At 50.2% G+C, this 20209-nt stretch overlaps 1 protein-coding gene across 1 annotated transcript in view; it reads right to left on the minus strand.

Moving 5' to 3' along the window:
• The window catches only part of KAZN (kazrin, periplakin interacting protein), a 760285-nt gene that overhangs the window by 419050 nt on the left and 321026 nt on the right, over positions 1 to 20209 (minus strand). The window contains exon 2 of the mRNA XM_066270382.1: positions 5496 to 5745. Coding sequence (XP_066126479.1) covers positions 5496 to 5745 — 250 coding nt within the window. The remainder of the gene's footprint in view (positions 1 to 5495; positions 5746 to 20209) is intronic.

Raw genomic sequence — 20209 nt, forward strand, 5'->3', positions numbered from 1 at the left:
GAACCGGCTATTTCCCACCACACAAGAGCCACCTGCTCAAACAGTTGCTCTTGCCAAACTCATTAAGATGATGTTGGGCCTCTTTCATCTTTTTTAGCAGCTTAGGAGTCCAAGGGAAAAGCAGGAATACCCACCGGGCACAGCCCAGACCCCGCAGCTTAGATCTGAGGTCGCCCCAAACGAGCAAGAACGTTCTGGCCTCATCCAGCCACTTGGGGAGGGGAAAGAGATCCCTCCGCTGGGTCTTGCTCCAGCTCCCCCGCAGGCGAGACGGGGCTGGCAGGGAACCATGAAAAGTGACACGGGCCAGCAGGACTCTTACCTGCTCTGAGTCGCCAGGTGCAATCTGCCACAACGGATGGTCACACTGCTGGCTTCAGGGGAGCTGTCTCCTCCTAAATGGTTCTGCTGGAACCCTCTCTGCCTGCATTTCAGATGACTGCCACGTTGCAATGACGGCTGTTGGCGGCCCTGCTTGTCATCCCATGTGTCACTCGCCCTGCTATCCAGCCCAAACAGAACGGACTAATTTTCATTTACAAGATCACTTAAAAACCCATTCCCTGGCTTCAGCAGGCAGAATGAGTTCTGTTCTTGCCTGATGGATGGAAGAGGGTAAGAAGCCAACTGCTAAGGCTCATATACACCAATCCTGGAAAAGGTCTCACTAGAGCTGAGGAATTCGTGTTGATTTCACTGTCCTTCGCTATGTAACGGAGGCATACACACCTCCCCCACAGATATAATATGCAATGAATATGGCCAACACCCCAAGCTTGACCTTCTGGGCCCCATATGACTTGCACGGTGAGCAGGCGGCATTCCAATAAGCACGCCCCACCTGCCAAGCCCATCTGCTACAAGCTCACTGGCAGCCAGAAGTCACAAATTATAACCCACAGGATTCCTGAAAAGTGCCAGCAGTCTTGGGGGATGGGGTGCGGATGGTGGGGGGCGGTAAAGGAATAGGAAGAATAGGCCTTGCCTTACACAGGGCAGATAAGTGATGAGGCTCTTATAAAAAAATCAGATGGGCTTAGACTTCTGGTTCATATGAAAGAAGTTCAGAGAAACCTCAAAAAATCATAAAAATTTGAAAGCATGAAATTAACCAGAACCAGAAACTTGACTTAAGGGGTCCTCCGAAGGTATTTTCCAAAGACAGTGGAAAGACAATAAATAATAGCCGATCAATAACTCATTTCAACCATGCTGTACTGATCTGTAAGTAATCTATCTCTCTGTGTGACCATGCATGGCGATGTTCGGGAAGAACCTGGAAGCCCCATTTCATGACAGACAGCCTCCCGGGTCCAGAAAACACCCTCCTGTCTCTTTCATCCTAGGACTGTGGCTGGAGAACCCAGGCCCGGGCGGTGCAGTGAGCTCTGCAACTTAGGGCCGAGCTCACCGGAGGCCCCAGGGATGCTGCCGCATTCGGTTCTGCCCTCCCTGCACTGGAAAACTCTTCTTTCTCAGAAAAGGGAAAAGTCTACTTGGGAAACTAAGAGCAGAGGCAGGATGGACTGGGAAGGGGATACCCAAAAACAGAACTTATTTTGCAAAAGCACCAGTGTCTAGCTCTCCGCAGACTAATAGCACATTCGATTCAGTCCCAGGGTAATTTACACGTCACCAAAGGGTTTCCAGGGTTATAGTCATGCTACATAAGAGCAGTTGGACCTGAAGTAACAACCTCATTTTAATGCCTGGGGAGAAAAAAATAAAATAAAATTTTCACCTACTTATGGAAATTTATAAAGGAATAGGAAATGACCCTTCTTCCCACCCTCATCCTAACAAATGCAATAGACACTAAGTCCTCAGCACCCAAGAAACATGCTATCAACACTTCCACTTGCACAGGCATGTAAGTACATTATTTCCTTAAAAAAATAAAAATAAAACAATAAACTAATGGCATCTTATTGGCCATAAGTATTTTATGTTATATAGAGTTAACACCTATTTGAATTGGGTATGATGGCGCTTAATTGTTTCATTCTACGCACAGCAAAGCAACCAATTGAATCTAATATTAGCCATTCATCAGATAAAACAATTTCCGAGAAACAAACCGCTACATTTTCCCCTCTAAGAACAGCAAGGATTTTCAAACAGGTTTTCCCAGAGAGATGTTAGGCTGAGGAAAACAGCTTAGAAATGTTACTTTAAACAAATCCATTCTCTGGCTACCAACAATAAGATGAACTGGAACAAATGCCTAGCTCTGTTCTTCCCCAGGCTCCTTCTGTCCACCTGTCAAAGGCGATTTTGACCCCACCGACCTAGGAGACAGCCACTGGAGCCGTGAAATGTGCCACCCTGCACGGGTGCCCTCCGCACTGTAGCCAGCATCCTCATTAGGGATTATCTAACTCACTTGAAGCAGGGAGAGGGAGGATGGGCTGTCTGCCAAGTGTTCTTTCAACACAGATTCCGAAAGAAGATCCTGCAAAGTGTCGAAAGCCCAGATTTTCAGCCGTTCACTTTCTAGACTGTTACATAGCAACCGTGCCAGCTCACAGAGGGTACCAACCACGTTCATATTCTGTTTAGATGACACACTGCCTTAACCCTCTAGGAAAACCCAAGTTTTCTTCATCAACTTACTGTCACCTATCATCACTAGAACAAACCACCCAATGGTGGGTGAATGAGGTAGTTTAATTCATTAAAAAAAATTTTTTTTTCAAATATGAAAAGAAATCTAACAATGTCTTGGCAGAGAGAGCCAAAGGTGACTCTTCCCTGTAACCATTTGTGCTAATATTATTAAAAGTACACCAGCATGCATTGAATATGTGCATAATGCCCTTTAGTTAAAAGATGACTTACAGTTACATTTTGAAAGAGACTCATTTCATTCAAAAACCTTGATTTGAAAACTGATAACTCAATATAATGCTAAATACTCTCAGGGGCTGAGCACACTGAATCGCACCAAACACAAGAGGAAATCAAAACAGAAGACTAATTTGGAAGACCAGTCAGGAACCCCCAGGGACTGAGCTTTGGAGCCTTCCTGGAGGTTTATAGCCAACACACATGAGGAAACCAACCAACCACATGTGAATATTAACTTGCGAGAGCCCAGCCCGGCACTTTCCTCCGGGTATAGGGAGGCACTGGAGGAAAAAGCTACCAGTCCACCTCTGCCCGGGCTTCCCGTTCTAGAGGACCACTGAGAAAAGCTCAGGAGAAAAACAAAATGAAACAAAATAAAAAAAACAGAGGTTAAATCATGCGGCTTGACGTCCTGTGGCTGTGGATGGAGTATATGACCCCACACTGGATTTATGTGGGGGGGCTGGCTCTCTTTTCAACCATCACATCGGTTTTAAATCCACATCAATTTAGAGGGCTATGTGGGCAACAATTAAGTTGAGTTAAAACCCTTAACATTTTTATTTTCTGATTGTAAATTCACTAAATGCCCCCCTAGGAAAGATTTTGAAAAATACCAGTGGTACACAGCGGGGGAGGGGGCGGGGGGGGGGGGATCAAGCCCAGCCTTCACCCAGCTACCCACAGCCAGCCACGAACAGGGGCAGGCAGGCCCGAGAGCATGAGGGAGCTGCTGGTGTTGTGGGGTTTTAAGAATAGCAAGAGATCCAAAAGCCATTTCCATTGCCACAGCCTGGTGTATTTTTGTAGGGGGCGGGGGGATGGCCCCTCTGTTGCTACAGGTCTACAATGTAACCATCAGCTAAGTATCTCAACTTCCAAATTGAGTGTGTGATCACTGGGGCACTGACCTCCTTAGCATGCTCCTCCTGCAACTAGACTCGGATAAAAGCCACTTAACTTTTCCTTGGCCCAGGACAGGAGCAGATGGTGGGAAATAAACCAGCACTGCTCAGTCCCCTTTACTATCGCTTTTGAGTTTTAGCAAAAGGCCAGTTTTTGGCTATTTCTTAATGTTGGAAGAGTTCCCTGCTAATTAAAAGTAAAACATTGACAATTTTTTTGTCTCCCCCCCCACACACACACACACTCCAGCGAAAAACATCTTCCACACACAGTGACCTAGTAAGGGATAAATGACAGAATAACCAGCCATTCACCTTAAACGCTGTGCTGCAAACACCAGGCTCACAACACCTTCCCACCATGATGACGTCATGGCTACTCTGGTACCAAAGGACTGCCCCGATTCCTAAGACTTTTTAGACAGACTCCTGAAGTACCAAGTTCAGATCTGACTTGGAATTCAACATAAAACTGCTTATGTTCAGGCTTAACATCTCACACCCAAAAAAGCATACTTTCCCTGGGAAGGCAAAGCAGAATAGAAACCAAGAGACAGCCGGCGTCCATAGGAAAACAGACTCTGAACACTTAGGAGAAGCTCTTGAAATAACAACAAAACCAGAGAATCTTTTTGAGCCGCTGAGCCATTGGTACCTCATACTTCATCAAGTGACATATTTATACAAGTGACCCTTCTAGACTTGAATTTTTTTTTCCGTCGTGTTCTGGATTTCAGCAGTTCAGTTTACAATTCAAATGATATTAATAACCAGTGACACCCGATTCTTAAAGGGCAATTAGGCAAGAAAAAGAAAAAAATAGAAAAAGCATGAAAAGCCAGCTTAGACCCTATTCTCAATTCACAGAAAACAAAACAGTACATTTTTTGGATGCTTCCTTGACCTTTAACCATCGCTGAGGGGGGGGGGGGGGGTTCAGAGCTCCATCGCTGTCAATGTCAACACAGACCAGCTGTCCTTTTTCGCTCCTTGACTGCAAAGAGTCCCCTTCAAGCAGCAGCTTTCTGCAGCCCACCATCTAAGCTGTCTTTTCGACAGGAGCCCATCACTCAGCCTCTGAGATCTAAGATTCCCCTGGAAAGTGCTCTTGGTGTTTATATTTGCTGGAAATTTAAACTCCCTGCTGAGCAGGGGTATCTACTGTTGCATCGATACATTCCACTGGCTGCCCGATCTCAGGTGGGGAGGAAATAAAGTCCAGATGCAACCGAGACAAGGGATTTAATATCCGGGGAGAAAAGTGCATAGCGGCCCCATCCTCTCTACCCCAAACACGGCAGCAGAGCCTGGAACTCGCTCTCAGGGAGTCATTCCAAAGGAAACAGCCTCCAGAACCGGGGAGAGCTACGGCATTCGCCCCTGCCGGGGCGGGGGCAAAGGCCCGGGCAAGAAAAGTTTGCCCACGGAGCTGGGGGCTGTGTGTCATCTAAAGGGCACTTTCCGATGCCAGAAGGGGCCCGCCCGCTGCGCCTCGCTCGCGCCGCCCAGGGCCGGTGTGATCGTGTGAACCCGTGCACACTGAGCTCGTGTTTTCGTTAATGACAGTAGCCTGCAACTCCCAGCGAGGGAGCAGCGGTGAACACTGCCGAAGAGAAAGGGTTACAAGCCACAACGCAAGGCGATGTCGCCCCGGGCACGGGGGACGCCGAGCCCCCGGCCACCTCCAGGCCCAGGTCCTGCTCGCTTGCCTCTCCGCCGCCACGGGCGCCGGGCGGTCCCTACCTTGCGCGCCGTGCTGGTGGTTCTCCATGTTCGCCGCTGCCGCCGAGTCTGCTGCCGCCGAGGCGCTGGACGCCGCTCCCGGGCCGGGGCCCGGACCGGGGCCGCCGCCTCCGCTCAGTTCCGCCAGTCTCCGGTTGGTGGCCGTGAGTTCGGCTCGCAGGTTGGTCACCTCCTGGCTGGCCGACTGGACCGCCCCATCGATGCGGAGCGCGAGCTGCTTATTGTCTTCCATCATGCTCAGGATTTTGGCCTGGGGGCGAGAGAGGTGACAAAGAGCTGCATGATGCGCGGGGGGCGTGCGGCCGGCCCCCCCCCGGCTCTACCTGTTGGGTCCCCCGCGGCCCGGCTCCCCCGCGCCCCGACCCCCGGGCACCGGCAGCGCCGGCTCCTCCGGCGCAGGAATGACAGCGGCGCCTCCAGCCGGAGCCGCGGCGGTAGCAAGGCGGCGGGGGGAGGAGGAGGAGGAGAAAGAGGAGGAGAAGGAGAAGAAGGAGGAGCAGCAATCGCCGAGACCCCAGCGCCGAGAGCGCTCGGAGAAGGACACCGCGCGCCGCCCGGCACTCTTTCAATGGAGCCTACCATTCGCCGCGCGCTCGGGAGGGGGCCTGGGCCGGCGGCCTGGGTTCACCCTCGGCCTCCCGCGACCCCCATTTAAGAGATACTCCCCCAGGGGGGTGGGAGCGACAGGAGGAGGCTTGGAGTGGGCCGAGGTGACGCCCCCCACAAGGGTTGGGGAGCGCCTGGTCCGTGGCCGGTCTTCGGTCCCCTCCTTCGAGCGGTGGGGCGTCCCCCGCCCTGGCGAACTAGCGCCCCGCGCCGAGCAGGGGCTGGGAAAAGGTGGGTGCTTGGAAGAGAGGGGTGCTTGGAAAGAGGCCTCGGAGGGGAGCGGGCAGCCTGTCCGAACTCGGGAGTGGAGTTCTTGCTTGCGGGTTCCTTAAAATGCGGGGAGGAGATTGCAGTGTGGAATTGGGCGGGTGCCCCGCGTGCCTCACTCTCCAACCCCTCCCGACCCCACCTCGCCGCCCCATCCCGCACTGTCCTCAGCCCCGCGAAGGAGCGCTCGGTCCTTCCCCAGGGGTGGGCCGTTCGCGCTCTGGCCTCCCCTCATACCTGAAGCCCAGTGTGCGCGTCCGAGGTGGAGGGGTGGCCTTAGCCAGGTCCCAGGCTTCGTAGCTGGGGTGAGGGGCGAGAGGGATGAGGCCGAAAGAGAAAGCTGAAAGGCATCAGCTGGACTTCCCCCTTTCTCCTCCTACCGGGAGCAGGAGGTTGGAGCCCAGCTGCCTCAGCTTACCCACTCTCTTCACGGGAGACCCGAGGTAGCCTTAAAGTTGATAAACCCATCCAGTGCCTCTTTCTCCCAGAGCACAGGCTTTGCATTTTTCACTGGGGCCCTGGATTCCAGCCACCAGACCTTGTTACCATAGCAAGCTTCATTCCATGCAAATAGGACAATTTAAAGCAGCCAGTGTAACCCGTGCGCCACCATTCCAGCTGGCCAGCCGGGGAGCAGATCGCAGTCAGAGCCCACTGCCCAAGCCCTTTCTGTGCTCTCGCATAACCCAGGTTGCCACCCTGGAGATTCAACAGCATTTATTGGAAGCCTACTGTGTGCAAAGTGCTCACTAGGCATTATCATCTCCTTGCGTAAGGATTATTATTCCCATTTTAGAGATGAGAAAACTAAGGCTATGGACAGGTTTAAGTGATTTACCCAAGGTGTCCACAGAAATCAGGTGAAACCAGGACTAGAAGTAAGTGATCGTCTGATTCTAAGTTAGTCCCATTGTGCCTTCAGGAGGTGCTGGAGGCTGGGCAGTGTTTTGTTTTGTCCTTTTATAGGGAACTATAAACGTGCACTCTTGCTCCATCCCCTGTGACCACTAAAAATCTTTGGCAGGAGGACAGGACAGAATTCGATGGTGGAGCATGTGGCAGCACAATTTTCACTCTGCCAACTCTACTCAGCTCACAGGTCAGCTGGGGGTTGATCCTGACCCGAATCTCATTAGTGCAAGTTCTGACCCACTGGCCCAACATAGGCATTTAGACTTCTCAGAGTATTTGTAAATCAGGATTCAGTTCTTTGAAGTTCTTCAGTGAAGTTAATGGAGGGGCATCAAAATGATACAACTTTGTGGGTGTTTGCAAGGGGGGATGGCATGGTGCAGCCACTGGGGAAAGCAGTTTGGTGGTTCCCAAAGAAGTTATACATAGAATTACCGTATGACCCAGAAATTTCACTCCTTAGCATGTACACCAAAGAGTTGAAAACATATTCAGACAAAATTGTGTATACATTCATGGAAGCACTATTCACAATAGCCAGAAGGTGGAAACAACCCAATGTCCACAAATCATACAAACAAAAATGGGTAAACAAACTGGTATATCTACACAATGGAATATTAATCAATCGTGAACAGGAACATAAAAAAATATTGATAAGTTACAATGTGGATAAACCTCAAAAATGTTATGCCAAATGAAGGAAGCCAGACACATGTTATATGATTCCACTGATATGAAATATCTAGGAAAGTCAAATCCATAGGTACAGAAAGCATGGGGCATGTCTGCTTACGGGCCCCTGGCTTTATTTTGGGGGTGATGCAATGTTTTGGAAGTAGACGTGAGTTGTGGTTGTATAACACTGTGATTGTATTAAATGCCATGGAATTGTTCCCTTTTAAATGCTTAGTTTTAGTGTTATGTGAATTTCAACTCAATAAAGGTCGGCACATATATGCAAATACAAAAAGGAGGTTCTGGGAATGAGCCTGAGAAAACAAGAGCAGCTCTGTTTGGAGAGGTGTGTGCGTGAGAGAGAGGGAGTGAGGGGAGGGGGGGAGTTGCTCACACCTCTGGTACAGTCCTCATCAGAAGGCACTGCACCTGATCTGTTCACCTGTCTCTCTCCCCTCACTGTGAGCTTCTGCACAGGAGAAGCATCCTTGCCGCCTAACCTAGAGTCAGCATTCTGCAAATGAATGAAACTGAGCCCGTTTGTGCCGTCAACAAACTGACCAAGTGTTGCTCATTTTCCTCTGCAGGGAGGTTATTCCCACACACCAGGATCTTAAAATCAAGGCAAAACCAAACAAAATACCCAACAGGGGAAAAAGAAAGCAAAGATCCATCATTCCTTGGGCCCCTTCTCCTTTCTCTGCCTCTGTCTTGCCCAACTGTGGTACAGCCATTACGGTTCCAAGAAACTCACTTTAGAAACAATTGGGATGCTTCCTAGGATTATAAGGAATTTTATTTCTTGAGATTTTTTTTTTCTTAACATGGAAAAAAGGGGCTTTCCCCAGCTGTGTCTCCTTATGTTCACCCACATACAAAAGGACCAGATCTCAGACAGAACGTCTGAAATCAATTAGCCTCTAGAATCTACTTGATTTAAAGCAGAAAGCTTTCTAGTCTAGCTTTCTTCCCCCCCTTCCAACTTCCATCACTGCTCCTCCCTAGGTGATCTCAGGTAACAAATGAGTCACAGAATCCTTGTCCTCTCCCATTTATTTGCCTAACAGCCTAATGTGAGCCCCACATGCTTATCTGGAGGCTAATATGCACTTCTTGGGAGACACATGCAAACCGTTGGGGGAGGGGCTCCAGAGCTGTCTGTTCTCCGCGGCTTCCTCTCTTTGGAGTCCACAACGAGGAGGATTTGGCAGTACTGTGCGTGCGCGCTGTTTCCGGAGCCAACCTCCTTCATGTTTCTAAGGTAGTCCCCGCCTCACCCCTCAGTAATCTGATATTAAGAACTGAGCCAGAAAATGGAGTCGCTTCGTAGGGACTGACCGCCATTTTCCCAGGGTCACCGGTTGTCGTCTCTCCCTAGCAGCCAAACACCATCCAAGGCTCAAACAGTGCACTGGTCCTTAGGCCGTCACCAGCCCCCACCAGTATTTACTGAGCATCTGATCCTTCCGAGCAGAACGAGCAAAGTGTGCCAAGAGAGTCTGATGCCCGTCAAGGCTTGTCTGGGGATTTTGGAAAGAGCAAAACCATCCTTGCTCAAAGAAAAGAAAATCCCTCATCAGAACCAAGGCAAAAAGCCTAGCCCGTTGCTGACAGCAATGTCTCACGCACACCTCCCTTCTCCCATAAATTGAGAGAGTGACCTTGTAATTTAATGCCCAAACTGGGACACTTTTGAGAGTGAAAGAGGGTGCTATGAAGGATGAAACCGAGACACGTGGTATAAGTTGGAACTGTCCCAGGAAACGCCATAGACGTGGTGGCTCACCTCTACAACCAAACGGTGTGATTTGCAACTTTGGGATCATGTCCTCCAGCGTCCTCATGGTACAACTGATGGAGAAACGGAGACTGAGAGACAGGAAGGAACACTATAGCCGTGCTGGTAAAGGGGCTGGGCAAGGTGGACACCAGAGTGTTTAGAAAATGGCCCAGCATCGCATTGGCAGAAATCCGGCGGAGTGGACTGTAGGCCCACGCCAGCCCCTCGGAGCACACGGCACCTCCAAGTCCTGGATGGGGAGGAGCGGGCCCACGGTCATGCGCAGTCTGGCCTCTGACTTCGTCTCATACTGCACTCCCCTAGCTCACGACACTCTGGTCACTTGAATTCTTTCCAACCTGGAGGCCTTTGCTGTTTTTCTTGCCTCTTCCTGGAATAATCTCCCTGGCTCTCTCTGCATGTTTCTTTTTATCCCTTAGATGCAACACAACATGGATTTATTCCACAGCACGCATTGCCACTAATTGTTGTTTTCTTGGTTTGTTCATTTGAACGATCGGCTGAGGATTTGAGAGGTAAGTTGGCATAGGTTTGACTCACTGGGGTGACGGTCTATCGATGCCTGACCCAGAGGTGCCCAAGGCCAGCCTGCTCATTCTGCTTTGTCCTGAATTCCAAGGAATTCGGAAGAAATAAATGCCCTTTTCTGGGGCTATTTTGATGATTTCTATTGCAGGCCATCCAATAACGCCCAGGCTAAGACTGCCCGCCCCCATGACCACGTGCTCCCCCCCCCCCCAGCTGCTCCGTGAGCCTCAGGAAATCAGGGCTTCTGTCCAGTTCTTCTCTTTGCCTCCGCTGCCTGGTGCTAGATACGTGCTTCACCACAGAGCCTGTAGTTGACCGAGCAAGTTCGCCCCTCCACCCCTGTAACTGCACATCCACAAAGATCCTCGCTTCTCTCATTAAAGCCCTTCTCCTCCTCCGTCTGTCCCAGGACTTCTAGTCATGTCTTACTTTCCAAAGTACGTTCAGATGTCTCTTGTTTTATCCTTGCAAAAATCCATCAGGTAGCGGGGGTGCCCGCAATCTGCATGGGGCAGATTAAGACATAGTGGAGGCTGAGGGGTCTGTCCCAAGATCATAGAACTGGACTACAAGGTCCCAGAGGGGAGGTGCATGCCCGTGTCCTTCCTCCTCTTCTCCCTGAGTGCTCAGCACATATTTGACAAGTGTGTGAGGTGGGGACCGGGTCTCGGAAGTCCACCCGTGGCCCAGCTTTCTCTCTGTCTCAGGGAGGGACCTGGTTCTGTCTGGCTCAGGGGTGGGAGGCAGCCTTCGTGGGCTCCCCACTTCAAGGTGAAGTTCACACACAGGACAAGGTGGCAAAGGGAAGGTCTGAAGGAGACGCCAGGGTGTAACGGAGCTTCGGCCCGGGGTCAAGGCCCTGAGAAACCCCGATGCTGCCCTTCGGGGAACTGTGGTCTGCCTCCTACTCTTCACCTTTAAAGGTCACATCCTGCTGACCGTGTCTCCCGCCAGACTCTGTGAAACACGTCTCTGGCTTCAGGCTGGTTCTTTTCAAAGTGGAGGTGAAGACCCCTGATGTGGAGTCCCCAGGGGATACGTGTTAAAATGTAGGTCCGGGCTCCGTGCCAGACCAACCAGCAGCTCTGGGGAAGTGTTGGGCACCTGTGTGTGCAACCAGCTGGCCAGGGGTGTCTGGTGCACAGTGACATTTGAACTCACTGCTCCAGGCACCCGGTCCTCATAAGCACTGGGCACACGTAGGAACCTTCTGAGCCTCAGGAATGGCTGCGAGGGCTGTCTGTCTCTCTATTCCAGATGCCGGCGGTCCATGTCCTCCCACAGCCCTCCGCCAGAGGGGCCCCGGGGAATCCCCCTCCTGCTCTGCAGATGGATGCTCTGTTTATTCAAATTGTCACATGCGAACCCCGGCCAATCTGGGAGATGTATCTTTTGTACGTTTACACGGTTTACTTTGGCTAAGTGGGTTTGATCATGTGCTCTGGGGAAAAGGGCAAAGCATCTCTGACGTGAGCAACCAGATCTCAAGGCTCGGGGTGGAGACCGGCTGGGGGGTGTGTGTGTGTGCAGAGCCACAGACACAGAGAGGAGTGAACAGACAGTGAACCCCAACAACTATGCCACATCCCCTTCCCAGCACTGCCCCCGGCCTCCCCCCACAGTCACTCTCCCAACCACAGTTGCAGAATGAAGGAATGAAGCAAAAAAGAAAACAGGAGGAAAAAACAGGGCAGAGGACTGTGGGGCTTAGGGAAACAGCCACAGCCATGAGACGGAAAAGTATGTGTGCAGACACGCACACACACACACACACACCACACACACACACCACACACACATACACACACACGCAGTTGTGCACTGCATAATGACTTTTTTGAAGCACAAAGAAGGAACACATATACAACGGTGGCCTCATAAAATTATAATGGGGCTGAAAAATTCCTATCGCCTAGTGACGTCGTAGCCGTGGTAACATCATCGCACAATGCATGGCTGAGGTGTTTGTGGTGACGCTGGGGCGAGCAAACGCACTGCGCTGTCAGTGGTATAAAAGCGCGGCATACCATAGTTTTACCTTTACTTACCGTTGTGTTACAGCTGCCGACAGCACTCAGTGTAGGAACATGCTACACAGGCTTGTAGCCCGGGAGCAATAGGCTGTGTCATATAGCCCGGTGTGCAGGCAGCTGTACACCTAGGTGTGAGTAAGCGCCTCTGTGATGTTCACACGAAGACAATATTGCCTAACGACACATTTCTCGGAATTACCCTGTCATTAGCACATGCCTCTTCGGTGTGGACACAGAGCATAGCACTGGGGAGAAGGGTGACATTCTCCTCTTGGCATCCCAACCATTCTGTCACCTGAAGGTCAGACAGTTGGTCAGCTGCAGCCCTTCTTATTTTATCCCTTAGCTTTAACACCCCATTTAGCCAACCCGCTCCCTCCTGCTTAATTTTCATTTGCAAACACTCCTTTAATATGTACTTATAAGCAGAAGCTCCTATGTGTGAAATAGATAAGTTTGATGCATACACACTAACCTCAGACTTTAACACATAAGCAGATATACTTAAAGCACTGATTTCTTGACAGAAGTGCAATTTTTTTCTTCCTTGTTTTTTTTTTTTTTTTAAATGAGTTTCTTTGTTGGTGTGACTTGGGGATTACAGGAGAGTGTGCATGACGGCCCAGGCTCCTGGCTCTGTCACAGCCTCCAGAGTGGCCGTGGACACTAATAACAGCCAAGCAAAATACAACCCCTGAGACAAATGTGTCCACCTGTAGAAAACCATCACTGCACCCCAAAGAACTGGTCGGACCCCCAGGTATTTTGTTCTGCCTCCTGCCCTCTCATGTCTTGCCTTTCTCCAAGTGCTGGGAGCTATTTTATTTTCCATCCCAGAGAGCGAGCTCAGGGAGGTTCCTGCAGCAAAGCCAAAGAGAATACTGTCACGTCTGCCGGCCACTCAGTCTCCAGCTATAATTCCTCATCCCAGTGAAACCCCCTCTCTACAGTGACTGGCTGGAGGATGCTGAATGATGTCACCAACAAGCTTGCCCTTTTCTGAGGGCAATAGTGGAGTCACAGCATAGGTTTTGGAGTGAAACAAGGATTCAAGTCCCAGCTCTGCCACTAGCTATGTGACACTCAATGAGTTGCTGAACTTCTTTGAGCCTCAATTTCCTCATGAGTAGAATAGGATAATGTTACTACCCACTCCATAGACTCGAGGAATTAAATGAGACAATGCATGTGAAGCATTTGGCAGAAGGCCTGGAAAGAACTCAATAGATGTGACCAGTGATGCAGACAGATGATACAAATGATGATGGTGAGGATGGAGATGATAGTGAGGATGGAGATGATGATGGTGAGAATGGAAATGATGATGGTGAGGATGGAGATGATGATGGGGAGGATGGAGATGATGATGGAGATGATGATGGTGAGGATGGAGATGATGATGGGGAGGATGGAGATGATGATGGGGAGGATGGAGATGATGATGGTGAGAATGGAGATGATGGGGAGGCTGGAGATGATGGGGAGGCTGGAGATGATGGGGAGGATGGAGATGATGATGGTGAGGATGAAGATGATGATGATAGTGAGGATGGAGATGATGATGGGGAGGATGGAGATGATGATGGGGAGGATGGAGATGATGATGGTGAGAATGGAGATGATGATGGTGAGGATGGAGATGATGATGGTGAGGATGGAGATGATGATGGGGAGGCTGGAGATGATGGGGAGGATGGAGATGATGATGGTGAGGATGAAGATGATGATGATAGTGAGGATGGAGATGATGATGGTGAGGATGGAGATGATGATGATAGTGAGGATGGAGATGATGATAGTGAGGATGAAGATGATGATGATAGTGAGGATGGAGATGATGATGGTGAGGATGAAGATGATGATGATAGTGAGGATGGAGATGATGATGGTAAGGATGGAGATGATGATGGTGAGGATGAAGATGATGATGATGGTGAGGATGGAGATGATGATGGTGAGGATGAAGATGATGATGGGGAGGACGGAGATGATGATGGTGAGGATGGAGATGACAATGATGCTGACAGTGGTAATGGTAAGGACAGCTCTGATTCTTTGGGCATCTGCTGTGGCCCACCACTTGGCTCATCCATTATTTCCACTACCTCAAGCAGAGCCCTGCCAGTACTGAACACAGGTGTCACTCTCCCCTTTCAGCAGATCAGGAACAACCTCAGGTGCAGGAGGTTTGCTCTCACTTACCCAGCTGAAAAGTAGCAGAAGCAGATTCAAGGCCAGGTGTGTCTGATTCTAAGGTCTCTGCCTTTTCTTCCCTATTTCCCATTAGTGTCATCCCCATGTGCACTGTTACACCATATGTGTCCCTCCCAACCCCACACCCTTCATCCTCTGTAACAGCTGCTGATCTGACAGAGAAATTGAGGGAGCCACTCTTCGGTGGCTGGTGCTTTTGTTTCCAGGCCCTGGGGACCCACTAGGTAAATTTGTTCTGTTGGTTCGTGAAGCGGTACCCCAGTGGCTTGGAATACTTTACAGCAGTGGTCCCCAACCCCCAGACCATGGACTGGTACTGGTCTGTGGGCCATTTGGTACCGGTCCGCAGAGAAAGAATAAATAACTTACATTATTTCCGTTTTATTTATACTTAAGTCTGAACGATGTTTTATTTTTTAAAAATAAACAGATTCCCTCTGTTACATCGTCTAAGACTCACTCTTGACGCTTGTCTCAGTCACGTGATACATTTATTCATCCCACCCTAAAGGCCGGTCCGTGAAAATATTTTCTGACATTAAACCGGTCTGTGGCCCAAAAACTGTTGGGGACCTCTGCTTTACAGACCTACCCTAAGTGGGAAATTTATTCTTTCCTCACTGAGAGCATTATTCTTGTGGTCTCCATCCTATAAAAATTATTTTCTCTACTTTCTAGAATAGTGCAGGGTGAGGGGTAAGGAAGATGGGGATATATATCTATATTTGCATTTGACTTGATAAGGAACAGAGGGATTTTCTAAGACTGGGGTTTTCAGGGTCACTTCTCTCCATATTTGGGTCTCTCATTATTTCACTAAGTGCTATCTTCAGCGGGAGACATTCCCCCCATTTCTTCTCCCACCCCCACTCTTTGCTCAGGCTCGTGTGGGCTTCTGTGTCCCTCCCCGTTCACTTCTTTCTACTCTCGGATGCCTTTTGCACTAAGAACCCCCCTCAGGATTAATGCTTCCTCACACAGACATGAAGAGCAGCGTGGCCCTCACTTATGGCCCCAGAAGAGACACTCTTGTTAGGCACCAATCCAACTAAGGAAATTAAGACCCAAACACCCCTTGCCGACCCATTACAAAGACGTCTCAGATACAGTGACACGTGTGATCCCTTTTCAGGAATTGGATGTGTCAGTTGCAAGAAAGGGCCTTGGAATCTTGCTCCTTGCGCCCTGGGGGAACATATTTACCAGCCAAATTGTTTAGAACGGCTCAATCCAGTGTGTCACAAAGGGCTGCACTTGCACCCATCTGCCCTGACACCCAGGGTTAGCCATCCACATGTGTACGGAATTAGAAGAGAGCTATTTTGTTCAATGCTCAGCTCATCGGGATAATGTGTCACTAGCCAGTAAATTGTGAAGTTGCTATATTTATCTTAATTGATCACCCCTTTCCTGGTTTACCTGCCTAAATTTTATGCTGGGGAGATGGAAAACAATTTCTACTCCAGTGTTCGGAAGCACAGGGCCACGTCATTAGGCATGTGTACAGCTAAGGAGGGAACGGCATTGGCTCAGAGCACAGTCCGAGCATCCTCAGCTGTCCCGCTAGCAGGACAGGCCCCTTTGCCCAGGACCAGCTGGCCACCTAGTGCCGAGGGAAGCAGCTCACTCGTTCTCTTCACCAAGCGACCTCTGGCATCCCGCACCCATGTCCACAGTCCAGAACCCTCCGTCCAGCACACGGGCTCCAACCTAGCCCCTCATACCACGGGGTCCTCAGAGCCGGAACGCATGCATCCGGGTTCTGAGACAGCTGCCCTTTGCCAAAGAGATGGAGCTCTGGAAGGAAGAACCAGAGCTGCGTTCTTCCCCTGGCCCGTGACGAGTCCGGCAGAGAGTCACTGAGTCCTGGGAGCCTGAGAATTTCGGGGAAGACTGGCGAGGCTGCGTCCTCTAGGCAGCTTTTGGGAAGCAAAGAAAGACAGGTCTCCGTTTCTGTCCTGTCATTCATTAGGAGAGGTCAAACTAGTGTGACCCTCAGTGCCACCTGAAAGCTGGCCCGGTCCAGGACCCTGGCTAGCCCATAGAGGCCCTTGGTGCCAGTGAGGAAAGACTGTCCCCTTCCTCCAGGTGGACGCAGCCCTGCTCCAGGGCAGACTCAGAGGACGGATGCCCAGCACTCTGTGTCAGCGTTCCCCTTGGAAGGTGCGCAGGAAGCGGTCACCTGTGTCATCACCAGTTGGATTTTTACCTTAACTCAAGAGGGTTTCTGGGTGGAACTACATACATTCTATCATCTTTTTTTAAAAGATCTTTTTGTTATTATTTTTAGTTCAAAGCCACACATACTTTTATAAACCCATGCAAACTTTTATAGGAAGAGCCCTGAATAAAGTTATTTGACGCTTTTCATTAAATTTGAGTGGCGGTGTAAGTCCGTGCTTTCTCGAAACTCTAGACTTCCCAAAACGAGGCTAAAGGAACTGACAGATTCAGAATCTGGTTTTGCCTGGAAGTATGCAAGGAAGACGTGCTACGATAATGATACTAATAATTCTAGTGCGTTCTTTCATCAGACACGATGCTAAGTACTTAACTTACATCCCTTACAACAACCCTCTGAGGAAGAAGCTTCCACGAGTAACCCCATTTTACAGATAAGAAAACTGAGGCTAAGGGAGGTTTAAGTCACTCAGCTAAGGTCATACCACTAACAAGTGGCACAGCTGGGTCCTGGCTCAATGAGATGCCAACAGACTCCACTTCATTACGCCTTTGATGATCACCTCCTTAGCCCCCAAATTGTCATTCGTAGTGGTGAACAGAATAGTAAAGTCGGGGTGTTTACACAGACCTTTAGTGAGAATGACAGTGGAACAATAAACCTTTTCCTGGAGTGGTGGGGGGAAGAGGAAAGAGGACTAGGAACACAATCATCGGTTATCAGGGGTTGCGGTCACCTATGGCTCGTGAGCCAGATGCGGCTCTTTTGATGGCTGCATCTGGCTCACAGACCAATCTTTAATAAAAAAAAAATAATGTTAAAAATATAAAACATTCTCATGTATTACAATCCATTCATTTCCTACCACTCATGTTCATGGTTGCGGGTGGCTGGAGCCAATCACAGCTGTCCTCCGGGAAAACACCAAATTTTTATTGGATAATGCGTAATGTACACGGGTCGTTGTATGGCTCTCAAGGAATTACATTTTAAAATATGTGGCGTTCATGGCTCTCTCAGCCAAAAAAGGTTCACGACCCCTGGGTTATCTGCTCCAGGAAGGCTTAGTTTTACCAAGGGAAGAAACTTGAACATCCGGGTTCAATGCTACGATGCTCAGAGCATTAGCAGGTCTGATTTAATTTTAATTATTGGCAGGTGAGCAAAAAATATCACCCCCCCCCCTCCCCCACCTCCCCCTTTATGGACCTGAGAATTTTAGACCTTGGAAGGGACCTCAGAGTTCACAGGTCAAACAAGCTTTGTTTACCTCTGAAGAACCTGGGACCTTGGAAGATCCTTTGCCCAGGTGACCCAGACGCCTGGGGCAATACTCACTATTATTATTATCTGTTTGTATAAGTGAGCACAGGGCCGCGGGAGAGGTTCAGGAAACATTTGTTGAACTAAATTAAATGGTGACACTCATTTATCCATCGGCAGGGCACATCAAAAAACAAACTAGTTCTATTTCTGATCGCTCTGTTGTGAAAAGCTCCCAAACGCAATATGAGGTGAAAAATCTCTGCTGAGAAGCGCACCTTTGATCTCAGACGGCTTTTTCTTGATGACAGCAACGCAGCAACCGACCCTTCCAGAAATCAATATGCAAACCTTAAAAAAAAAAATCTTCTCCACTTATTCCAACAACTTAAAACAAAAAAGAAAGGCACCACTTCCTGTTGCTCTCTCCCTGTGTCCGGACGCCTCTGCTAGGGAATAGCTGTGTCTATTTAACATTGACTTTGATCTCGCCTAAAGGATCCGGTTTCCCTGCACACGGAGCTGTGGCCTCGAGATGGGTACCAGCGCTGAGAAGGTGCTGGGGTTCAGCTGACTCTGCTGTCATTCTGACAGACAAGCAGCTGAAGCTGGTGCCCCCTTGGGAGCGTGGGCTACACGAGACCTCGGCTGCCATCGGTGTGGCAGTGCATATTGATTTCTGGAAGGGTCGGTTGCTGCGTTGCTGTCATCAAGGATGTTCTGCTGCGTCAGGAATCACTGAGCGCCCTCTGCGCAGTCTCCTTGCCTAGCTGCGGGTTATTGCTCCTAACCCCTCGCTCCGTTCCAATAAGAGTATTTGCTGTCCTGCCCTTTGCCTGGTGACTTTTCAGTACCCCTTACGAGCGTAGGGGGAGAACCCCATCCTGCCCCGCTGATATCGGGCTTGGCCACGCGCCTTGCTTTGGCCACCGGAACGTTAGCAGACTTGCAGCAAGCAGAGGCCTTAGTATTTCCGCAGTTTGGCTTGACCTCTTAGACTCCCATGATCCTCCACAAGAAGAACATGCCCCAGGTAACTGCCTCATTAGTCTCAGCCCCAGACTGAGCAAACTTGAAGCAGACCTACGGCCCAGAGTAAATCCCAAGCAAGCCGTAGCCATACCCGAGCGATATCCTCACCAACGTGCAGATTCATACACGAGAAAACAAGAGTATTGTTGTCAGCCCCTGGGATTCTGAGGCTGTGACACAGCAAAAACTGACGAATACATCCCAGAAACGAGCACCTTGTCTTACAGGCATCATGCCACCTGCACGTAAAGAGAATCGAGGTGCACTTGAGCAGGCTGACTGGCTCACGAGACTGGGAAGTCTAGCGGTCGGGCTGACCTCAGCAGCAGTCCCCGGAGCTGCTGCCAGCAGGCCTCCCTCCTGCCCCCTCCTCCCTGTGGGCTGGCCTCACCACCCATTCCCTCCTATGCCGTTGGCCTCTCTATACAGAGGAGGCTGGTGGGCCGGGGTGGCTCCTGGCCTCCACCATCCTACTTCATCTACCTCGGGGGAAGAAGCTTCTCTCTCGTGGCTCCCAGGGAAGAGGTGGCCTGCCCCTGGGCCAGTGCACGGTGCCACTTTGAGCAGGCCTGTGTGTGTGCCTATCCTGGAGGTCTTGGAAAATCGGGTTGGTGCCCCCACCGGAGGTGCAAGGCATCAGAAGGAGCATGTGCCCTTGGGAGAAAGAGGGGTGTAGCAGAAGGAGACCAGACGCTGGGCAGAGCCAGGTCCCGGGTGTCCACCTCCACCACACCACTGCCCACCAATAGCTATCGCTGTCGCGCGAGTTATGACGGTAACTTGGAACAAGGTGGCAGGGTGAAGGGCAGAGGGGTAGAGCACAGAGAGAGGCAGAGGGTGCTAGAGAGATGCTGAAGACAGAGTCACAGGATTTGCTGGCAGCTGGATGTGACACACGGGGGGAGCAAGAGGCGTCAGGGATGACCTGAGCACTTTGGACTTGAGCACCTGGAAAATGGGGAGCTCTCTTACCTACCGGGGAAGGTTGCGAGAGGAACAGCTTTGGGGGTAGGGTGTGTGCTCATTTTGAGGTGCATGTTAGACATTCACAGGGAGATAGCAAGCGGGCAGTGGGTGGGATGCGTGCTTTGGAGCTCAGGCGACAGGTGTGAGCTGAATACGTGAATTCAGACATTGTCAGCATCTAGGTGTTATCTGGAGGCTTCAGACCAGATGCAATCCCCTAACAAATGTCTAT

The sequence above is a fragment of the Saccopteryx bilineata genome, chromosome 3 (genome assembly GCF_036850765.1).
Source record: "Saccopteryx bilineata isolate mSacBil1 chromosome 3, mSacBil1_pri_phased_curated, whole genome shotgun sequence".
NCBI lineage: Eukaryota > Metazoa > Chordata > Mammalia > Chiroptera > Emballonuridae > Saccopteryx > Saccopteryx bilineata.